We start from the raw sequence: 20,691 nt of genomic DNA, 5'->3' as shown, positions 1-20,691 counted from the left end.
GTCGTTGGCTCGCTCGCGTAGGGGTCCTGCTCTTCAGCGACGGTAGACACGATTCTGGCGCCGTTACTGACAGTTGCTCATGAATAATTAATGAACTATCCTTATTTGGCGATTAATTTGTTCTGAACCTAAAGTAACGATGTGAGACGTTACCTGATTGGTTGATAGCTTCCCAGCGTCCTTGTGCACTTTTGCTTGCGATGAGGTTTAGCAAACCCTCTGATTGGCTGAAGCTGTTTTGGTTGCGACTGCGCCAGAACCGTGTCTACCGTCACTGAAGAGCAGGGCCCCTGCGCGAGCGAGCCAACGACGAATCGAGCGATAGGGGCTCTGCTTTAAGGAGGGTGCATTGATTGTGACCATGAACATACTAGTTTGCTTGTCATAATATCTCCCAGTGATGTCATCTTTGACAGAATCTCATTCTCTACAGATTTATATACAAGAAGTGACCAAAAAAAAATTACTTGAGTAGTTTGACTCTCCAATATCCTTAAACAATATCTTATGGCTGCTTACCCCTCTCACTGGACCCGCGGCACGCTGGCGGGGTCGCTGTGTCCTAAACCGGATTTGTGTTACCCTTGACTTGATAATGGGAATATCATTCAAAACGTACAAGTATGACGAAAAAGACAACGAAACACACTCAGCTTAAAGAGATTCGTTTTTTGTCGATGAAATTCGTTGAGTGCTTTGTCAATTCAATCGGCCGCAGCGACGCCGCCAGCGTGCCGCGGGTCCAGTGAGAGGGGGGGCTTTAGGTGCTAGGGATGTGCTTGGCATTTTACAAATTTCTGCGAAAGTTTCTCGTGCTCAGACTCTGTTGGAACGCGTCACGGCTCTGATAGACGACTGGAAGTTCATACTGGACAGGTCGTCCTTCTTTGAGCACTTGGCCAGCTTGCTGAAGGCGCGTCTGAACTTGACGGACATGGCGTTGTAGAGGACGGGGTTGCAGGCGCTGTTGATGTAGATGGGCAGGCGGCAGAACAGGATGACCCACTTGTCGTAGTTGGGAGGGTCGATGAAGGAGTTGCAGACGACCAGGACTCGGTACGGCATCCACAGCACGGCGAATAGTATCACAACACACGCCAGCATCTTCACAACCTGGAGAACAACAGGGATACAACATCAGAGAACAGCACCACAAAACAGGCCAGCAACAACGAACAGTATCACAACACACGCTAGCATCTTCACAACCTGGAGAACAACAGTAATACAACGTCAGAGCATAGCGAACAGTACTACAACACTTTTTAAAGAAAAAGCCGAGCGTTTATACCCCCATATCCATACACGTGTCCAAGGTGCTGAACACCATCCAAACAAACTTACTTGGACCTATCCCCGATGCCAAACACCATCCACACACATGCACCTAGACCTATCCCTGATGCTAAACACCATCCACACACATGCACCTAGACCTATCCCTGATGCTAAACACCATCAACACACAGACACCTAGACCTATCCCTGATGCTAAACACCATCAACACACAGACACCTAGACCGGTGCTGGACACCATCCACACACAGGCAAACAGACCTGTCCTTGGTGCTTAACACCATTCACATACCGGCAAACAGACCTGTCCCTGGTGCTGAACACCATTAACACACCGGCAAACAGACCTGTCCTTGGTGCTGAACACCATCCACACACAGGCAAACAGACCTGTCCCTGGTGCTGAACACTATCCACATACCGGCAAACAGACCTGTCCCTGGTGCTGAACACTATCTGTACACAGGTACATACACATGTTCTTGCAGCTGAACACCATTCACACACAGGTAGAAACATCCTTGGTGATGAACACCATCCACACACACTAAGATAGGCATTGTTGCCACGCAGTAACATCCGGTATTGTCCTAACACGATGTGTTTCCAACATAACGTAACTTGTGATGGTGAAATACGTAACATGCATAACTATTTGCATGGACGACTAAGAAAAACAGTTTGGAACCGCAAGGACATCAGTAGATGCCTGAAAGTGCGCCTCTTCCGGGCACTTATACCCCCCATAGCCACATATGCTTGTGAAACTTGGACCTTAAAAAAGACAGATGAACTTCTCCTATTAGCCTTCGAAATGAGATGCCTACGGGCAATTCTCTGCATCACGCTCCGTGATCGCATACCAAATCTTGAAATCAGAGCCAAACTCGGGGCAAAAAAGACCATTGTGGAAATGGTACAGACGAGAAGGCTGAGGTGGTTTGGTCACGTCATAAGACGACTCCCACAAACACTAGTGTACAAAGCCTACAGCCAGGAGTTCGCCACCCCCAGACCCCGGGGAAGACCACCGAAGAGATGGAAAGACCAAATTGTGAAGGACACTGGCTTAAACAGTCGGGAAGCAGAGGCTAGGGCAAGGGACAGGACTACATGGAGGATCCTCCTGGAAAGCAAGGGGCCAGGTTCTGGCCTGAGCACGTAGGCAGGTAGGCAGTAGGCATAACTATTTACTTCTGGTAAACCTCTATTAACAAATGTAACGATGTGACTTTTATTGGTCAGAAATTACCCGCAATGGCAGCCTTTCTAGTGCTGAATTGATGCAGGGTATTACATGTTTCACACAATACACAACATATATGATATCTTATCCACACTTGAATTTTTTTGGAACTGTCACAAGGGTCTGGGTGGCTGCCATTCGGCGCCACCAGGTGACCTCAGTACGACTTTCGCCAACCGAAGTCAGGTACCCATTTAAACCTGGGTGGAGTGAGGAAAGTCGTGTAAAGTTTATTTCCCAAGGGCACAATATCGGTGACATGACAGGATTCGAACTCGGGACCTCTTGGTCGAACGCTCTGCCGTTGCGCCACACGACCCCACGCCATCGTTTTATAGCGAATGATACTGCATCAATTCTTCATGTATCAACCTGAAAACTTTGTACCACTGAACAGTACAGTGGAAACAATTCACACTGAGACAGTGTTGCAACATTCGCACAAAACTGCGTTTAATCACCAGGAGATAACATAGATAGATAAGGTTGCATTTCTAGAGGATTGTCGGAATTTGACCGATTCCTTTGCCCGATTGAACCCCCTCTTTAAAGATTACAAGTCCTCAGCACCTTCTCCTGAAACTGTTGAAATAGATACCAGAAAAATCTACTGGATATACTTTTTATACACATTTCGTTGGTACCAGTCACATGACAAACCGATAACAAAATGTACAATAGGCTTGTTTTGTCTACAAACTATATCGTCACGTATCTGTAACTGATGATTGGTCTGCACGTTCCCCTTAGCTCTGTGTTTTCAAACAAATTATTACTTCGTTTTGTTATCAAAAGTATAGAACCCCATTAAATACATCAATATAAATCGGCATTCCATCACGGGATCTGCGTAATGCCTCTGTGGCTAACATGCCCACTGCCAGCGCTCCAACCCCGACCAGCGCAATCGTCTTGACGCGTTTGATGCGCCTTAACACGCGGTGATTTGTCTCGCAGCTTGTCATGGTTTTTGTCATGATGGAGCTCAGGTATAATTTCCCTTCTTTTGAGTTCTCCAGCAGCACCTTGTCTACGTCAGTCTTCTCCGTGTTGTTGATTTCGCTCTTCGGGATAACATCTATCGAAGAATCTGGCTTTGGTGCCAACTGGGGCATCTTGTCCACTGGGTCATCTGGGGTTGTGGGCGATTCCGAGTTGGAAAATGTTTCCGCGGCCCATGGCCTTTGTCGTGCACGGGCATGGTTATATGCTTCAAACTCCGATCGCAACTTTGGCTCATTTTTGCGCTGGAGAAGCTCGTCTATGTACTTTTCAATGCGAAGGCGCATCATGGCAATATAGGAATGTCTCTCTTGAGTTGTCATGACGTCCCAGGGCTTGAATCTGTGGCGACGTCGCACGTGGTCTGTCGGGGAAGCCAAGGGATCATCTTCGCTAAGGTGAACATCAATGTGCTGTGGAGTGCGCTGTCCTACCGGGGAGTTCTGGCTGTCCCAGCCGTGGAAGTCTCGCCCACCGTCCGTCTCGTCGGGTCGCACGTGGTCTGTCGGAGGAGACACGAGCCTTTTCGTAGGAGGAGCATTTATCGCGGGCATGTCGTCGGGAACTCGGGTGTCGTCTTCCGCGAACCCTTGGACGCTTTCCGTCAGCTTTGAAGTCACGTCGGGATCAGTGGGATAGGTTCCCGCTCCGCTATATCCCCAGCTTCGGTATTGGGGAAGGATGGTCTCATCTGTAGCGGTGTTCAACTGCACTGTGATTGTCACAACGACAACCTGAAAGAAAAACATTTTTACATAGCAACACAGTATGGACAAAAACAGGCATGGGTTTCATGGCAATCAATAGTTAACTTGGGAAAATTTTCATAATGTTCTGCGAATTTAACATCATCAAATTAGGATTAAGATTTTTTTAATGCATCAAACTACCAGCCAGCGTAAATCTTATTACCCATTTTTACGTTGTTAAAATATGGTATATTATGTATAGAGATAACGCGATGGTGTAGACTAGTGCTGCGTACCTAAAGGTAACATCAGGTACATGTACCGGTACCGGTACAGAGGTTTAGGTACAGATCCGGACCTGTACCTATTACCTGAACAATTTGAAAAATTTACATGCGTTTTTATGAACTTCAATAGTGACAGAAACATAAATAAACTGTTTACAACTTGTCAGTACCTTTATTCAAAGAACATAACAAGGTTTCCAAACGCCAACCTCTCTTGGCCTTGCTACCAAAACCCCCAGCCTGCCTGAATGATCTGTTGCATATTAGTACCGATGTTCCAAGGTGTCACTTTGGTCATGTTTGGTGTTGCATGAGGTTATTAGGTTAGGAGATAAGTCACAAAATAAGCCCATGTTGGTGTAAATCTATATCGGTACAGTACCGGTACTTCATGATTCGGTAATTTGGACCTGTACCGGTACAGTACCAATACGCAGCACTTAAGTGTAGAGAACTCACCGTCGTCACAGCTACAAGTAGCAACGTTATCGCCACCACTTTGAACAACCGCCGTCGTTCATCCTGCGGCTCATCGGCCACGTCAGAGGCCGGAAACCTGGGAGACGGGACGCCCCGAGCTCGGGACCGCCGATGCCTCCTTCGACCACGGCGTCTCCCCATTTTGTTTTGAAAAACTCTCAACTTTTGACTTGGATAAGGCGAGGCTGAAGTCTACCCGTGTCGCCTTCAGTAGTCAGTCGAGATTGTAAACAAACCGCTTCGAACGCCGTTGCTAGTCTAGAACAAGGGGAGTTTGCGGTTCTAGAACAACGTTTCGAACAATGGATCGTTGACGAATAAAAGTGAGTATGATCAACAGCCCTGTGCAGGTTGCTGTGGAACATTTCATGTAGATGCACGTTAATGCAGATTTCCTCTTTCATGTTGAACACCATCAATGTACGTGCAAATTGAACTTTTTTTGGTAATGAACACCATCCACACACCACTGTCTTTGGTGCTGAACACCATCCACACACTCCTGTCCTTGGTGCTGAACACCATCCACACACTCCTGTCCTTGGTGCTGAACACCATCCACACACTCCTGTCCTTGGTGCTGAACACCATCCACACACTCCTGTCCTTGGTGCTGAACACCATCCACACACTCCTGTCCTTGGTGCTGAACACCATCCACACACTCCTGTCCTTTGTGCTGAACACCATCCACACACTCCTGTCCTTTGTCCTGAACACCATCCACACACTCCTGTCCTTTGTGCTGAACACCATCCACACACTCCTGTCCTTGGTGCTGAACACCATCCACACACTCCTGTCCTTGGTGCTGAACACCATCCACACACCGCTGTCTTTGGTGCTGAACACCATCCACACACTCCTGTCCTTTGTGCTGAACACCATCCACACACTCCTGTCCTTGGTGCTGAACACCATCCACACACTCCTGTCCTTTGTGCTGAACACCATCCACACACTCCTGTCCTTGGTGCTGAACACCATCCACATACTCCTGTCCTTGGTGCTGAACACCATCCACACACTCCTGTCCTTAGTCCTGAACACCATCCACACACGGTTAGGCACGGTTAGGGTGGGGTGCTTCTTACGGGTGACATGAAGGAAGTGACATTTAGAGGGGTTGAACGACATGAGCCAACGATTTTGCCATTCTGATAACGCATCGAGATCAGACTGTAGAGCTTGAGTGTCAGAAGGCTTGCTGATGGTTCGATAAATCAAGCAATCGTCAGCAAATAATTGAACGTGTGAATCTACGGAGTTGGGGAGGTCATTAATGTACAATTCGACACTGCGTACTTCATCGTGTGTTTCTAACTTACACTATAGCTAATATCTCTTGAAAGTAGCTGACGTTAAACCTTATTTTGATATTCAGACTATCCATGGTGATTTAAGGTTTGAAACTCTTGCCAGTTTTAGGAAGGTTTGATACAACCTTAGCAACCCCCGCTTGATGGTACATTTTTGCACGGCATAACATCATGGCGTTACGTTACGTTACCCCACTTTGCAGCCGCATCTAAATGCTGACAGACGTGGTTAATGGATCACTACAAGTTCCAACGAGCTGACACACTCCGTTTAATTGGGGTCTTGCCCCCAATCAACGTAAAGATGTTAAAAGTCACTTAACCAACCGATGATTAGCGAACTGTCAATTCTTCCATATATTCTTGTCGACAGTTATGAACAGCTCGGCGCCAGTAAACCTGACCATTACAGTACCATGTAACGAGTGAAGTAACATGGTATGTTAAAGGAGCATTCCACTCTACAAGCGGGTATCATGGTTATTCAGAGACTAAACTGTTATGCTCGAATCCAGTTTGTTTTGTCAACTTTACCATAAGTTGAAGCCTGAACGCAGGGCGAACATTATACATAGCGATCGAGTTCTTGAATTCCCAAGAGGACCCTCCCAACAATGCCAGAGTTCAATGTTTCACACAAAAGTACAACAACGTCAAATTTTTGCATCATGGACGTCGTTATACATTGTGATATAATTCTATTCTCTCTTAAAGGAAACCCATTGGCAAACAATATTAGGGCCCAAAAATCAGATATTGAAAGTCAATTTATTTAGTCATTTCTATACACGATTAGTTCAAACAGCACTATCACAATGTATAGCAACGTCCATGATGCAAAAACACGACGTTGTTGTGATGTGAGAACTTACTGAAAATCTTCGCCGGGGTCTTTGTAGGCTCGCGAAACTAAGGAGACCATCGGTTTTAGAATGCTCAAAGTACGAAGTTATTACACAAATGTGCTACACAGTGTTAGTAAATATTATTACTATAAAGATTTCAGCATTTTTTTTTATTTACAATTTTTGTGCCCTAATATATTGCTTTCGTTGTCTTTAATGTGTAGGCAGAAAGAACGCAGTCTGACTGTTGATGAAGTTCATTGTGAATTCCAAAACTCTCGCACAGTTCATGAATATTCCATCTCACGGAGAGAAAGACACATTTGTGGGAAAGCAATTTAGCCTGCGTGAACCAAATGTCATGTTATTGAAAATCACGACGGAGGTCGATGCATTTCAACCTAATAAGCCATTTCGCAACTTCCGGCGCGAAGTGCATGACGGGTAAAATCCGCCATTTTGAGAGATAAAGCTTTTTTTTTCCTGACACTATGTGTAACAAAAGCATGACATTTTGTCGTTTATGATGAAGGTAACAATGCACATGGCTATCAATGGTCAAGGTCTCGGGAAGGTCACAGACTAAAAGACTTCTGAGAAAAAACACGGTTAGTTTGGTATGCAGCAAGTAGCAAGTTCATGCACGCACGATCACAAACTTTCCTGATATTCTAGGCCTTATTTTGTACCTATGAGTACACATTAATGTTGTTAAAGGCAACCGAAGCAATATTAGGGCCCAAAATATGGAAATGAAAAATGCTGAAATCTTTTCATGGTAGTCATTTCTATACATGATAATAGTTTAAACAACACTATCACAATGTATACGTATAGCGACGTCCATCATGCAAAGATACGTCGTTGCGATGTGAGAACTCACTGAAAATCGTCGCCGGGGTTTTTGTAGGCTCGCGAAACTAAGATCATCGTACGGCACGGTTTTGCGTGGTTTTAAAATGCTCAAAGTATCAAGTTACTACGCTAATGTGCCAAACAGTGTTAGTAAATGTCACTATCATAAAGATTTCAGCATTATTCTATTTCCATTTTTGGACACTAATATTGCTTTGGTTGCCTTTAAGAATTTGAGGTGGTGGCTCCCCTTGTCAACTTTGGGCTATCCAAGGAAGACTCGATTTTTGGGGACTTCTGATTTTTCAAATTCATTTCTCCCGAAATTGGCATCCTTTTAAGCAATCAGCAGTAATCACGTTTGAATACTTTTAATGGGCTGGCGCTTCCTATTTCTCAAGATGATGACATGGCGTCATAACGGCTAACTACTCCTCGCTTAGGGGGTATAAAAGCCACATAAAGTCGTTAAGTGGCTCTTGCGGCTAGGAAGAACATCTCTCTGAGGAGAACACTGCGAAGTGCTTTTCTAAGCTAAAAATCCAGGCCACGAACGTCATGAATAACTGTCCTGGATGTAGGTTGTGCGTAGTAAGCTTTCCGTAGGCATGTTGACAACCTTTTTTCCGCTCTTAAAACACAATTTCCTGTGCTTTGTCAGATCTTTTATCTCGTATCTGCACGTTTTGAAACGTATTAAGTCATAAACTGATTCGTCGAAAGTTGACATGGATAGAGGTTGTAGTTTTTTGTACATGTCACGTTCTTGAGAGGTACTAAAGCCCCCCCCCTCTCACTGGACCCGCGGCACGCTGGCGGCGTCGCCGCGTCCTAAACTAGATTTGTGTTACCCTTGACTTTATAATGGGAATATCATTCAAAACGTACAAGCTGACCAAAAAGACCACAAAACACACAGAGATTAAAAAGGTTCGGTTTTTGTCGATGGAATTCGTTGAGTGCTTTGTCAATTCGATTGGCCGCAGCGACGCCGCCAGCGTGCCGCGGGTCCAATGAGAGGGGGCTTTAGTATCAGGACTAATATCTACGCATTTGCCTATAACAATGCTAATGAGTTCTATATAACTTAAGATTGAATAATTCGCTATTTTATGAGTGATACAAAATATAAGGAACATGGATTACATGATAATATACAGGAAACAAAGTTAAAATCAACTGTTTGTGTCAGAGATGATACGGTTTCTTTTTAGAAAAGCAGTAGAGATATATTGGCCTATACACAAGGAAGCTGATGTAGAGTTTGTAGTGTTTTATAGTGAGCGGGTGAACAGGTCCCAGCCAGCTATCATCACACAAGTCACACTACTAAAGATCACCTGACATGCACGCTACTGTAACGGGTTGCAGTCTTTAGGACGGGACGTAAAGCCGTGGTCCAATGTTCATTGTGCTCGTCGAAAAGAGCTAGGTGAATTTCCATGGTACAATGAACCTGTAAATACTGTAACGTTACATATCATCTGTCTTCTCTGTCACGATCAGTGGAAGAATTGCTCTTAACTGGTTCGAGATCACTTAAACTACTTACGGCTTTCAAGGACATCATATAACGTCCTCATAGCTATAATTAGGGAAAGTATTAAGGCAACTTATTGGGCAACTACTTACGGCTTTCAAGGACATCATATAACGCCCTCATAGCTATAATTAGGGAAAGTATTAAGGCAACTTATACAGTAGATAGCCCAGTTTGATAAAATGTTACGAAATACACGGGGATCTTGTGGACCTTCGTATGCGTAAGTGGTACATATAACGTTTATGACCTGCTGTGTTTTAAAGGTCCCCCCAAGGTTACCACATGCGGTCGTTTCGTGCGATAGATATCTCAGAGGGCTTTGCACAGCTTTAGGGCTATATATTCCCATACACAAATGATGCCCTCAATTGATTGAGTCAACACCATTGGCGTTAAGGCCCCCATTCTACTAGATAGTGTTCGCGCGGCGCTCTCGCCGCGCTCTCGCCGCGCTCTCGCCGCGCTCTCGCCGCGCTCTCGCCGCGCTCTCGCTGCACTCTCGCTGCGACCTAAATTAAATTTGTGTAACCCTTGACTTTATACTTAGAATATGCAAAATGAAAAAGTATGACTGAAAAGCCAACAAAACTTAAAAAGCATTAAAAGATTTGTTTTTATCTATGAAATTCTTTGAGCGCTCTGTTAAATTTTAGGTCGCAGAGACCGCCGTCCTAGTGGAATGGGGGTATAACAAAAAGCTAAAATGACTAACACACACAAGGTTTAAGTCGTACACAACGTCGAGTTATGTTTTTTTGACCCTAATCAATATTTTCATTTGTATGGGCAAGTTTATTGAAATCGGCAGGAAATCGTTTCGACAGCTATTCAAGAATTGTCAGCTTTTAAATCATGAAAGTATTAGGCAGGAATTATGCGTACGACACACCCTCATTTAGATTGGATCAATTCCCTTCGGGCAAAGTAACACGACCTTTTCTGCAACCTCCCATTTATGTCCTGTATAGACACAATTTGTAACATGGCATCACAATACCATGCAGAAAAAGTATGCAAAGGTGCTAGATTTCAAGCTCCAAGCGAACGTTTATATCCTGGAGTGAAGCAGTTTCATATGCAAATTTCTTTCGGCGTTTGATAGATGACAGAAACCACCATAAATACCTACACCTACACGCGCACAGGCACGGGTTGGCTATTAGAGATAATTACATTGGAACTCAAATGAAGGAGAACATTGTGCGGCATTGATTTAAAGCCTGAAACACCTTAGGAAAATTACACGTTCGGTTCTTTTCGATGTCCCTTCTTTTGTCATGCATTAAGCGCAGAAATGAAACATCAATAGGATCAGGTAGAGTTATTGGAGTGCTTAATTGCAATGATGAACCGAAATGTCACGCAGATTGATCAAAGGTCATTAATGTATTTGGTCACCGTTCAAACAAAACGTGATGCTCCCACGGGATAACAGCACTTAGAGACCCTTTTCACCGGTAAAATGCCGTCCGCGAAAGGCGCGGTATATTTGTAAGTACCCACGTTTTTGATACAAGTTAATAACCAAGCGTAAAGTCGCTTTCGGAGCAAGCCAAGATCTAACAGATTTAAAGCCAGTCAATCGTCCATATCTAAAGGAAAGTTCCTCATCAAATTTGCTGTTCTAGAAAGTAATGTACACATGTTCTGAAATCTTCTAGTGACATTTACTAAACTGTTTAGCTCATTTGATAACTTCATACTTTGAGCATTTTAAAACCTCTCAAAAACGTGCCGTACGATGCTCCCTTAGTTTTGCGAGCCTACAAAAACCCAGCGACGATTTTTAGTGAGCTCTCACATCACAACGACGTCGTATGTTTGCATCATGGGCATCGCTATACATTGTGACAGTGTTGTTTGAACTAATCATGTTTAGAAATGACTACATAAATTGAATTTCAAAATCCTATGTTCGGGCCCTAATATTGCTTTGGGCCCCTTTAGCTATTAACTAGTATGGTACCTCAGTTGCAATGTGTTATCAGGCACGTATAGGAGTCTTGTCTTGTAGTTACAATAGAATTCATCATGTTTTCTGTTGGATGTTTGGTCAACGTTGCATTAGAATGCTGTCCATTGCATACGATATCTTTTCTGACACAACATTTGGAACCTATAGACGGGATACCATCCTTGTATACGTCAACACGACCATAAACGATGTTTTCTTTCGAAATTTTACTATGTCCACAGGATTTCAGTGCATTTATTAGTTGGATGCTTGTGAGCACCAGTGCGTAAATGTAAAAGTTTGAAAGTTCTTTTTATTCCCAACCAAATATTTACACGAGCCGTGTAATGTAAATACTTGGTTGTGAATAAAGAAAATACTAGTCAGTCATTCTCCAACGTGATGAAATCACGGATGTAAAAGTTTGGTTTCTCATATTGAAGCAGCAAAAGTTTGGTCGATTCTAGGCAAGACTATAGGAATCCGTTATGTAACTTTGAAAAACCAGGAGTGCTTGTTAAAGTGGGCTGTTTTGAGTGGTATGATTTTATACGGTACCAATAATTCTAATGGAAAACTGGACAAGTCTACAGATTCAATTTCTTGCCTTAGCAAAAGTTTGGTAACAGGTTTCTCATATTGAAGGAGCAAAAGTTTGGTCGATTCTATGCAAGGCTAGCTCCAATGTAGTTGTTGTCGACTCCTGTAGAAATCCGTTAAATAACTTTTTAATACCAGGAGTGCCTGGTATAGTGGGCTACTTTGAGTGTTATCATTTTTACACCGTACCAATATTTCTAATGGAAAACTCGACACGTCTAGAAATTCAATTTCCTGCTTTGGCAAAAGTCTGGTAACAGGTTTCTCATATTGAAGGAGCAAAAGTTTGGTCGATTCTAGGCAAGACTAGTTGTTGTAGACTACTGCAAAAATCCGTTATGTAACTTTTGAATACCAGGAGTGCTTGGTATAGTGGGCTGTTTTGAGTGTTATGATTTTATACCGTACCAATATTTCTAATAGACAGCTTGACAAGTCTACGGATTCAATTTCCTGCCTTGGTAATAGGTTTCTCATATTGAAGCAGCCGAAAATTTTGGTCGATTCTATGCAAGGCTAGCCCCAATGTTACTGTTGTCGACTCTTGTAGGACTCCGTGATGGAAAGTTGTATTGCAAGGTCTTGCCCGTAGGCAAATTATATTGCAAGTACATGTAACATGAAAAAGGACGGACAGACAATAATGAACAGTATAACACTCTGATCTAACTTCTCACACTAAGTTCTAAGTTATTGGGTTCGACTTCTTCTTCCCACTTTTTTGTAATGTGTGGGTTTTGTGATGTTAAAAGGAGAGTAGTTTTCTTTTCATCTGTACACGTTATGTAACTTTTGAATACTAGCAGCTCTTGGTAAAATTGGCTGATTTGAGTGTTATGATTTACGTTATGATTTTACACCGTACCAATATTTCTAATGGGAAACTCGACAAGTCTAAAGATTCAATTTCCTGCCTTGGCAAAACATTACGACTGCACTAGACTTTATTACAGTCAATTCAAGCAAAAACTGCCAGTTATATTTAGACATCAGTGCTGACTCAATCAGGGAGCACGACGTCTGCTGTACACTATGTATTAGCTTCACCTAAACCTTATTACATAAAGTGCTAAAATGTATACCAAGTTACTACTATAGTCTACATTAACAACTGTATGTATGTTGTGAAGTTCTTGCTACTTCTGACTCTTATACAGTCTGTTGGTGTGCGTAAAGTTGGACAATAAGCAAACACGTAGACATATCGGAACAGAGTTGACAACTTGCGAATGCCACTATAAATATGGCTATTTGCCTACTACTACGGATGGGGACCTCAAATTATTATTTTGTGATAATACTTACGTTAACGTAAAAACGTAATGCTACATTTTTCACGTACAATTCACGTACGTCAATATCACTTTTAAACAACCCGTCGCAAAAAGTTTCTTGTGCAAAATTGAAGTTAGTTGTTATGGACGTCTAAGTCACTTTGAGTGAGCGCGGATTGGAAGAGATAATAACATTCGTCTGTATCGTTCCATGTTATGGATTGGTCAGTGAAGTCTTGATGTAAGCACTCCAAGATATCAGATACAGGTTCCCCCTTGAGCAAATAAAGGGTTGTCCTGCATAGCTCAATAGGATGCATTAGACAGAGAGGCAATTTGGAAGTCACTAGTGACTAGATGTCACAAACACTTCTACCCTTTTGGAATAAGCCGACAGCTTGACGAAAGTTTTGGGCTCTAAGAGGTCGAGCTTAGTTTTACATTTTTCATAATGGTGCACCTAACAAGATGATCGTATACCTGCAATACACAACAAGCTGCTAGGGGGCCCAAACCTACCTGCAATACACAACAAGCTGCTAGGGGGCCCAAACCTACCTACAATACACAACAAGCTGCTAGGGGGACGAAACCTACACCATTTCTTCCTTGCATCAAAAGCTATCTACTACCAAAAAAACAAGACCATAGCATGTCCAGGACAAATTATAAAAAAGCCGTCTGCTGCAGTACATTGGGCACACACCAGGGGGCCAAAGTCGAAGTTGGCCTTCGTCTTTCCAACACCTACCAACTCACCAAATATCATGATCAAAAGCTATCCAGAGATTCTTATGTTATGCTGACTGCAAATATCTAGGAAATAAACCCAGACAGATACACAGACAGACAGACACACCCAAAACAATACCTCCATTTTCAACGGATGTAACAACAACTACCACACACCTGTTTCCGTGAGTTGATCCTGCGAGCCTGCATGTGCCGTACGTGTGTTTGCCCCCTGGTGGCAATCTCGATGTTCCCGGCTTCAGCGATGTCCTCCGAGTACAACACGCGGCCGATACGGATGTACAACACGGCCGCCACGATGAGCGGCAGCAAATAGAACAAGGACAAGTCCAGGAAATACACTGTCAAATACTTGCTTCTCTCCATGTTGTAGTTACACCGAAGTACCTCCGTTCCGTTAGGGTACACCATGTGTTCAGTGCCCATCAGGAAGAACCACATGGAATCATAAGCAAGGGTGAGGACCCAAACGCCTGCAATGATCTTCTTAGCTCGGGAGACCGTGCACATGGTTTGAGCGTACAGCGGATGGCAGATGGCAATGTAGCGTTCAACAGTGAAGGCTAGGATAGACATCGACGACGTGTTGATACCGAGGTACTGGAGATACGTGATGATGAGACAGCCCGAGTAGCCGTACAGCCAGGCGAACTCGATGTAGAAGCTGTCGGGGATGTTCGGGATCCCTGCCGTTACCAGAACTATGAGGTCCGCTACGGCCAGACTCACCAGGTAACAGTTGGTCGGGCTCCTCATAGACTTGATGCGTGTCACCACCAGAACTACCATGATGTTTCCAACGATGCCTATGGTACAGATTACGAGAACGAAGACCGTGGTAACTATTTGGTAGCTCATTGGGAAGTACTCTGGCAATGAAGTAGACGGTGGGACTCCAGTGGTAGTGTTAAAGTTCTGGGTTAGATTTTCTGTTCGTTGATAGAGACTGTCTGTAACGTATTCGATCATCTCCGTTGTGTTGATGGGGTTATCCATTGTCATCTCTTCGTTAGGGTTTCTCTACAGAAACCTGGTCAAAAATGTCTAAAATATGCAGAAAGTCTTTGAAAAGGGAAGGTCTTGTACCTTCAATACCGATGTGGTCGGTTGATCTTGAGTCTTACTAAACAGTCAAACGGTTTAAACCTGCCGAAAATCTTGCTCAAGACGTTAAACTGACAACAGCTTCTTTGTGGCAGTGTTCAAGCATAGAGAGGTTGTCAAAGAAGACACTTCCTTTTTAGAGAATGTCCGTTGTTGCTCCTAACAGTTGGTGCCCAAGCTGGAAAGAGAGAAAAATATGGTTATTGTAAAAGCAATAGGAAACAATAGACACAGACTGAAAAATGCACCAAAGATTCTGATTCACAAGTCTACACACATCATGAAGTCTGGAGTACCCTCCATGAGATTAGATTATGTTCTGACCAATCAAGTCTCTGGAGACGGTGAATGAAATGCTTTGCGTTTGAATTTATCCGGAGGCAGATAAGGAATCAATCATGATATACTATACTCCCTGTACTGCGGATGAGTACGTCTCTATCGTAGCTTAGAGGATATTTTTGGAATCTCCTTAGAGGTAGATTCTGATAAACGGTCCAGCAACTACCTTAGCGCCTTTCCGGTGTCAAGCCAAATTTATGAGCTTCCCAAATACGTGAGAGGTCAGCTACGGCATCTGAGCACGAAACTTGGGTGGAGGGGGCAGTATACGTGAGAGGAGTACTCTAAGTGCAAACATTCGTGGGACGTGGTAACTTTCAAGCATAAGTCTGTCCTAACGATAACTCTAACTTTAGCCCAAAACCCCTTTGCTAATCCTAATCATAACCCTAGCCCTAATCGTAACCCTAATCCTACCTGTAAATCTTGCCCTGTCCCCATCGATCCCAGCTCTAACTCCACACAGGTGCTTCTCTAGATCTCACATATACTAGTGGAATCCCCCCAAAAGTGTCGTGCTCAGGTGCAGTAGCTGACCTCTCACGTTTTTGGCAGCTCAAGGATTTGGCTCTACACCATGGAAGTAGCAGCATTGCTCCGCGAGCCACACATCAATCAGCTAAATTGGTTGATCTAATCATAACTGACCAATCGGGGATTATGTGAGTGATGCTTTCACTACAGTGTGCTCTTTGTTGATTGCTATACCGAGAAAACCTAATAAAAGCTGCTTTTAATTTTTACCAAGGACGTTATGATATATGGTATTATGATAACGTCCTTGCTCTTTCAGTCCGTCTTCAATTGATACTATCGAATTTGCTGATGTCAAAAGAGATAAATGTTGAAGACTTTGAAAAAAAAAATGAAAAAAATATTTGCAGAATACAAAATCAGATACAAGAGAGAACTTTATTCCGCGACAATTACAAGAGAGAACTTCATTCCACGACAATTGTAACAGGTACAATACTTGGCAACTTTACATACATACAGTTGATCAATGCTAATATTCAACATTTCTAAAGAATTGTATCTGTATCAATGTAGCCGATATAACCGCCCTTCGGCGTAACACACCAGCTTGAATAACTTCCAAATGTAGCGAAACAACTTGTACCATGTAGCGAAACAAATTCTGCCATGTAGCGAAACAACTTGTACCATCTAGCGAAACAACTTGTACCGTGTAGCGAAAGAACTTGTACCATGTAGCGAAAGAACTTGTACCATGTAGCGAAACAACTTATACCATGTAGAGAAACAACTTGTGCCATGTAGCGAAACAACTTGTACCATGTGGCGAAACAACTAGTACCATGTAGCGAAACAACTTGTACCGTGTAGCGAAACAACTTGTACCATGTAGCGAAACAACTTGTACCGTGTAGCGAAACAACTTGTACCATGTAGCGAAACAACTTGTACCATGTAGCGAAACAACTTATACCATGTAGCGAAACAACTTGTACCATGTAGCGAAACAAATTCTGTCATGTAGAAGTCTGTCACGACTGCAGCGAGCTGTCAATCTAGCGAAACAACCGGTTACCATCTACTTTGCCTAATATAATTTACGATAACAGTAAAGGCAATATAACTAGTTTGCTGTTGATGCATAAAAAGCATTTTGTTTACCAGACGGTCTGGGTCACCTTGTATCAGTTATTAGTCACCTTTCGTGATTATATAAGTGTTAGCTTAGATTCCAGACCCACTCTGTTCGGTGACCGCTGACCCTTACAAAGTGGTCAAATCAAAAGTAAGTGGAGAATATATATATCATCACGTCGGGCTGTAGCTTTTAGATATTAGACCTCAAAGTACCTAGGGAAGTGACCCAAAAAGCTTAGAGCCTGCCAACCTTAATGCATCTGGACTTTTCGTGTAAAATTTGCCCTATTGGGTAACACGCGTAGAAGCTAAACGGGCTTTCAGAACTTAGACTTAACTTTTCTTTATCAAAACTAGTTCATGCACAAACTTTCAGATGATTTTCAAGATTTCAGATTTTTTTCTACAACGACAATGGTGTTGGTGAGTTGTGAAGCTCTCGAGACAGCGATTTCATTAAGACGTAACAATTTCAAGGTGACCTCTAGCTACAGCTTGTTGGAAAGCATGGCTCGTGGGCTGGCTTTTCGACGTCTACAAGAACGAACGTTGAGGTTAATCCGTTTAAGCTTGTAAGGCACGGATTGGTTGTACGGATGTATCATGCATATAGGAGTCTAATCCCTGTATAGCCCTTAGGCCCCTATTACACTAGACGGTGATCGCGACTTCTCTGTGACCTAAATTCGTTTTGTGCAACCCTTGACTTTATAATTGGAATATCATGCAAAATGTAAAAGTATGGTTAAAAATGCAACAAAAACACAAAGCGTAAGAATAGTCTTTTTTATGTTTATGAAATTCGCTGAGCGCTCTCAAAGCGCTTGCTCGCAGCGACGTCGCCGTGGAATGGGGCCTTATGTATTAATATAAACGTTGTAGGCTTCAATACGATCTGGTAAATATCTTTTATAAGTGTCTCAATTAAGCTTTCTACCTTGCCGTTCTTTGATCTTATGTTGGCTGAGTTCCAGAGCCTTTTCGGCGGTAATTTTGGTACTTAGCAGTACGAGCTATTATAGAAGTATGGGTTCTTAAGTAAAGCTCTCAAATACCAAGATGTCAGCTCCGATTATTTAACACCTTTAGCTTCTGCGTCTTAAGGTTTGCACCAAGATGTATAGAAAGTTGCCCTTAATTCAGGAAGACGCCAGCGGTGCGACTATAAGTCAGACAGACGGATAACTTTTAAATTAGTTCACGGAATTCTCATGGTTGACTTTTGGCTAGACCCTACGTGTATGCACTAGATGGATTTTGATGAAGTTACCGTCCGGATAGTGTACTGATAGCATCGATATATCTAGCTTAGTCCTCCCACGGTGTTAATCTGATTCCAACAAGGTAGTGATCCGTTGTGCGTGTGATCTAAACTCACGCCTACGTGGGGTGTAAAGTTTGGATTCTTCAAGTTGGAGACAAAAACATCGGTACCTTTATCTTTTCTAATCCTTAATAGCTCGTCCTAACACTTTGACACATCGACTCTTTTACATCTACCCTGTGGCAAGAATTAACTGTCAAGCCACAGTCTTCAGTCATGTTTTAACACCCTACATGTCAGGATTAGTTTGATCTTAAGCCTGTCACAAAGTCTTGCAAACACCCACATTCCACTAGTGCAGCGACTTCACTGCGACCGAACAATTTGACATAGCCCCAATGAATTTCGTAGATTAAAAAAATTGTGTTTTTGGGCTTTGTGCGTTTTGCTGACTTTTTAGTCATACTTTAAATTTTGCATGGTATTCCCATTATGAACTCAAGGATTACAGAAAACCAACTTAGGTCGCCGTCAAGTGTAACTGGGGTCTTAAAGGCAGCCCTAGCAGTTTTAGGGCCCGAAAATCAGATTTCAATAGTCAATTTATTTAGTCATTTCTATACATGATTAGTTCAAACAGCACTATCACAATGTATAGCGACGTCCATGATGCAAAAATATGACTTCGTTGTAATGTGAGAACTCACTGAAAATCGCCGCCGGGGGGTTTATAGGCTCGCGAAACTAAGGGGATCATCGTATGGCATGTTTTTGCACGGTTTTAATTTGCTCAAAGTATGAAATTATTACAAAAATGTGCTTGACAGTGTTAGTAAATGTCACTGGAATAAAGATTTCAGCATCCATTCTTGGGGCCCTAATATTGCTTTGGTTGCCTTTAATACATCCTGTCACAATGACGGCTAGACAGGCGATTTTGTCACCTTCTTTAGCGGCCGGAAGGAGGATTTTAAAACGTAATATATATGCTTTCACCGTATTAAATATGTCAACTTTCCGCCTATAGATACGTGAATCACGGACTACCAGGATAATATTTGTGGCACAGAAAGCTATACTAGCTATACTAGATTCAGGGGGCTTTCACATTTGTGCGTATATCTAGATGACCTCCAAAAAAACACATTTCTACTAAAATCACAAAACCAACTAATCATTAAAAACGTGGGACTTTTCATCAGCCACTGCCTTTAAAGAAGAAGTCACCCCCCAGTAATGTATGTAGAAAATTAGTTAGATGTATAGAATAGACAATTGTTATTTTTTTTACTGTTTGTACCCTTGCAATTAGCCTACGGGCATGGATTTGCAAATAAAAGAATATCTATATATCAAGTCCGTATATGAGTTCCGTATTATTCGGCGAATTCAAGATAAATCCACAGATACTAGAGTTACAAAACCGCCATATAATACTCCATATCAAATATTTATCAAAGTACCAAAAGACTCATAAGTAAGTTATGTCCTTTCATAAAAATAAAACTGAACTTATACGGACATGATATACGCACAAGTTAAGTGTGACAGCCCCCATACTTACAGATGACACGCCGAACTGAGAAAAATAACATTAACCCAATTAGATTAATTAGTCTAACGCTAACTGATTGAAAATGATAATCATTACATGAATTAGAGAGAATTCTAATGTGTTGAAGCTTGAAAGGTAAGTCTCTTATATGATCAATGCGGTTAGGCATGTTGAAAATTAGACCAAGCTCGCGCAAGTCAATATACTAAATGACCTTTTTGCTGACTCTGAGATTTTCAAAAGCTAATTGTTTGACCGAATTCCAATCTGGGGCTCCCGTTGTGAAATTTTAATTGAAGATCACATGTAAAAAGACAGATCCCTCATTTGTGATTATAATGATTTCAGTGCACGTAATTGCTTATGGGCGTACTCAACCCAGAGTCTATGATTAAGTGCTAAGTTCCGTTCGGTGACTTTCGAGTATAATTATGATTAATCAACGCTGAAAGTTATTATTCATTTTTTCTTTGTCATTTTCAACCCAGAGTCTATGATTAAGTGCTAAGTTCCTTTGGGTGACTTTCAAATGAGTATAATTATGATTAATCAACGCTGAAAGTTATTATTCATTTTTTCTTTGTCATTTTCAACCCAGAGTCTATGATTAAGTGCTAAGTTCCTTTGGGTGACTTTCAAATGAGTATAATTATGATTAATCAACGCTT

The 20,691-nt window shown here is 42.5% G+C and overlaps 1 protein-coding gene across 1 annotated transcript; it reads right to left on the bottom strand.

The window, feature by feature from the left end:
• Nucleotides 1-559: 559 nt before the first annotated feature.
• Nucleotides 560-15,423, bottom strand: LOC136427293 (thyrotropin-releasing hormone receptor-like). Its single transcript, XM_066416105.1, has 2 exons — nt 14,301-15,423; nt 560-1,113 (listed from the first exon to the last, which is right to left on the bottom strand). The coding sequence occupies exons 1-2, from the start codon at nt 15,144-15,146 to the stop codon at nt 817-819; spliced, it is 1,143 nt and encodes a 380-aa protein (XP_066272202.1). The 5' UTR covers nt 15,147-15,423; the 3' UTR covers nt 560-816.
• Between the last annotated feature and the right edge of the window lie 5,268 nt (nt 15,424-20,691).

This window comes from Branchiostoma lanceolatum, chromosome 2 (assembly GCF_035083965.1).
Source record: "Branchiostoma lanceolatum isolate klBraLanc5 chromosome 2, klBraLanc5.hap2, whole genome shotgun sequence".
NCBI classification, from domain to species: Eukaryota; Metazoa; Chordata; class Leptocardii; order Amphioxiformes; family Branchiostomatidae; genus Branchiostoma; species Branchiostoma lanceolatum.
The sequence above is the reverse complement of the archived record's forward strand: the minus strand, read 5'-3'. Positions and strand labels throughout refer to the sequence as shown.

Excerpts from the sequence above, each read along its gene's own strand:
- LOC136427293 (XM_066416105.1), bottom strand. The coding sequence starts at position 15,146 with ATGACAATGGATAACCCCATCAACACAACGGAGATGATCGAATACGTT. Across the intron at positions 1,114-14,300 it reads GGATCAACTCACGGAAACAG|GTTGTGAAGATGCTGGCGTG; the intron begins GTGTGTGGTAGT and ends GTTGTTCTCCAG.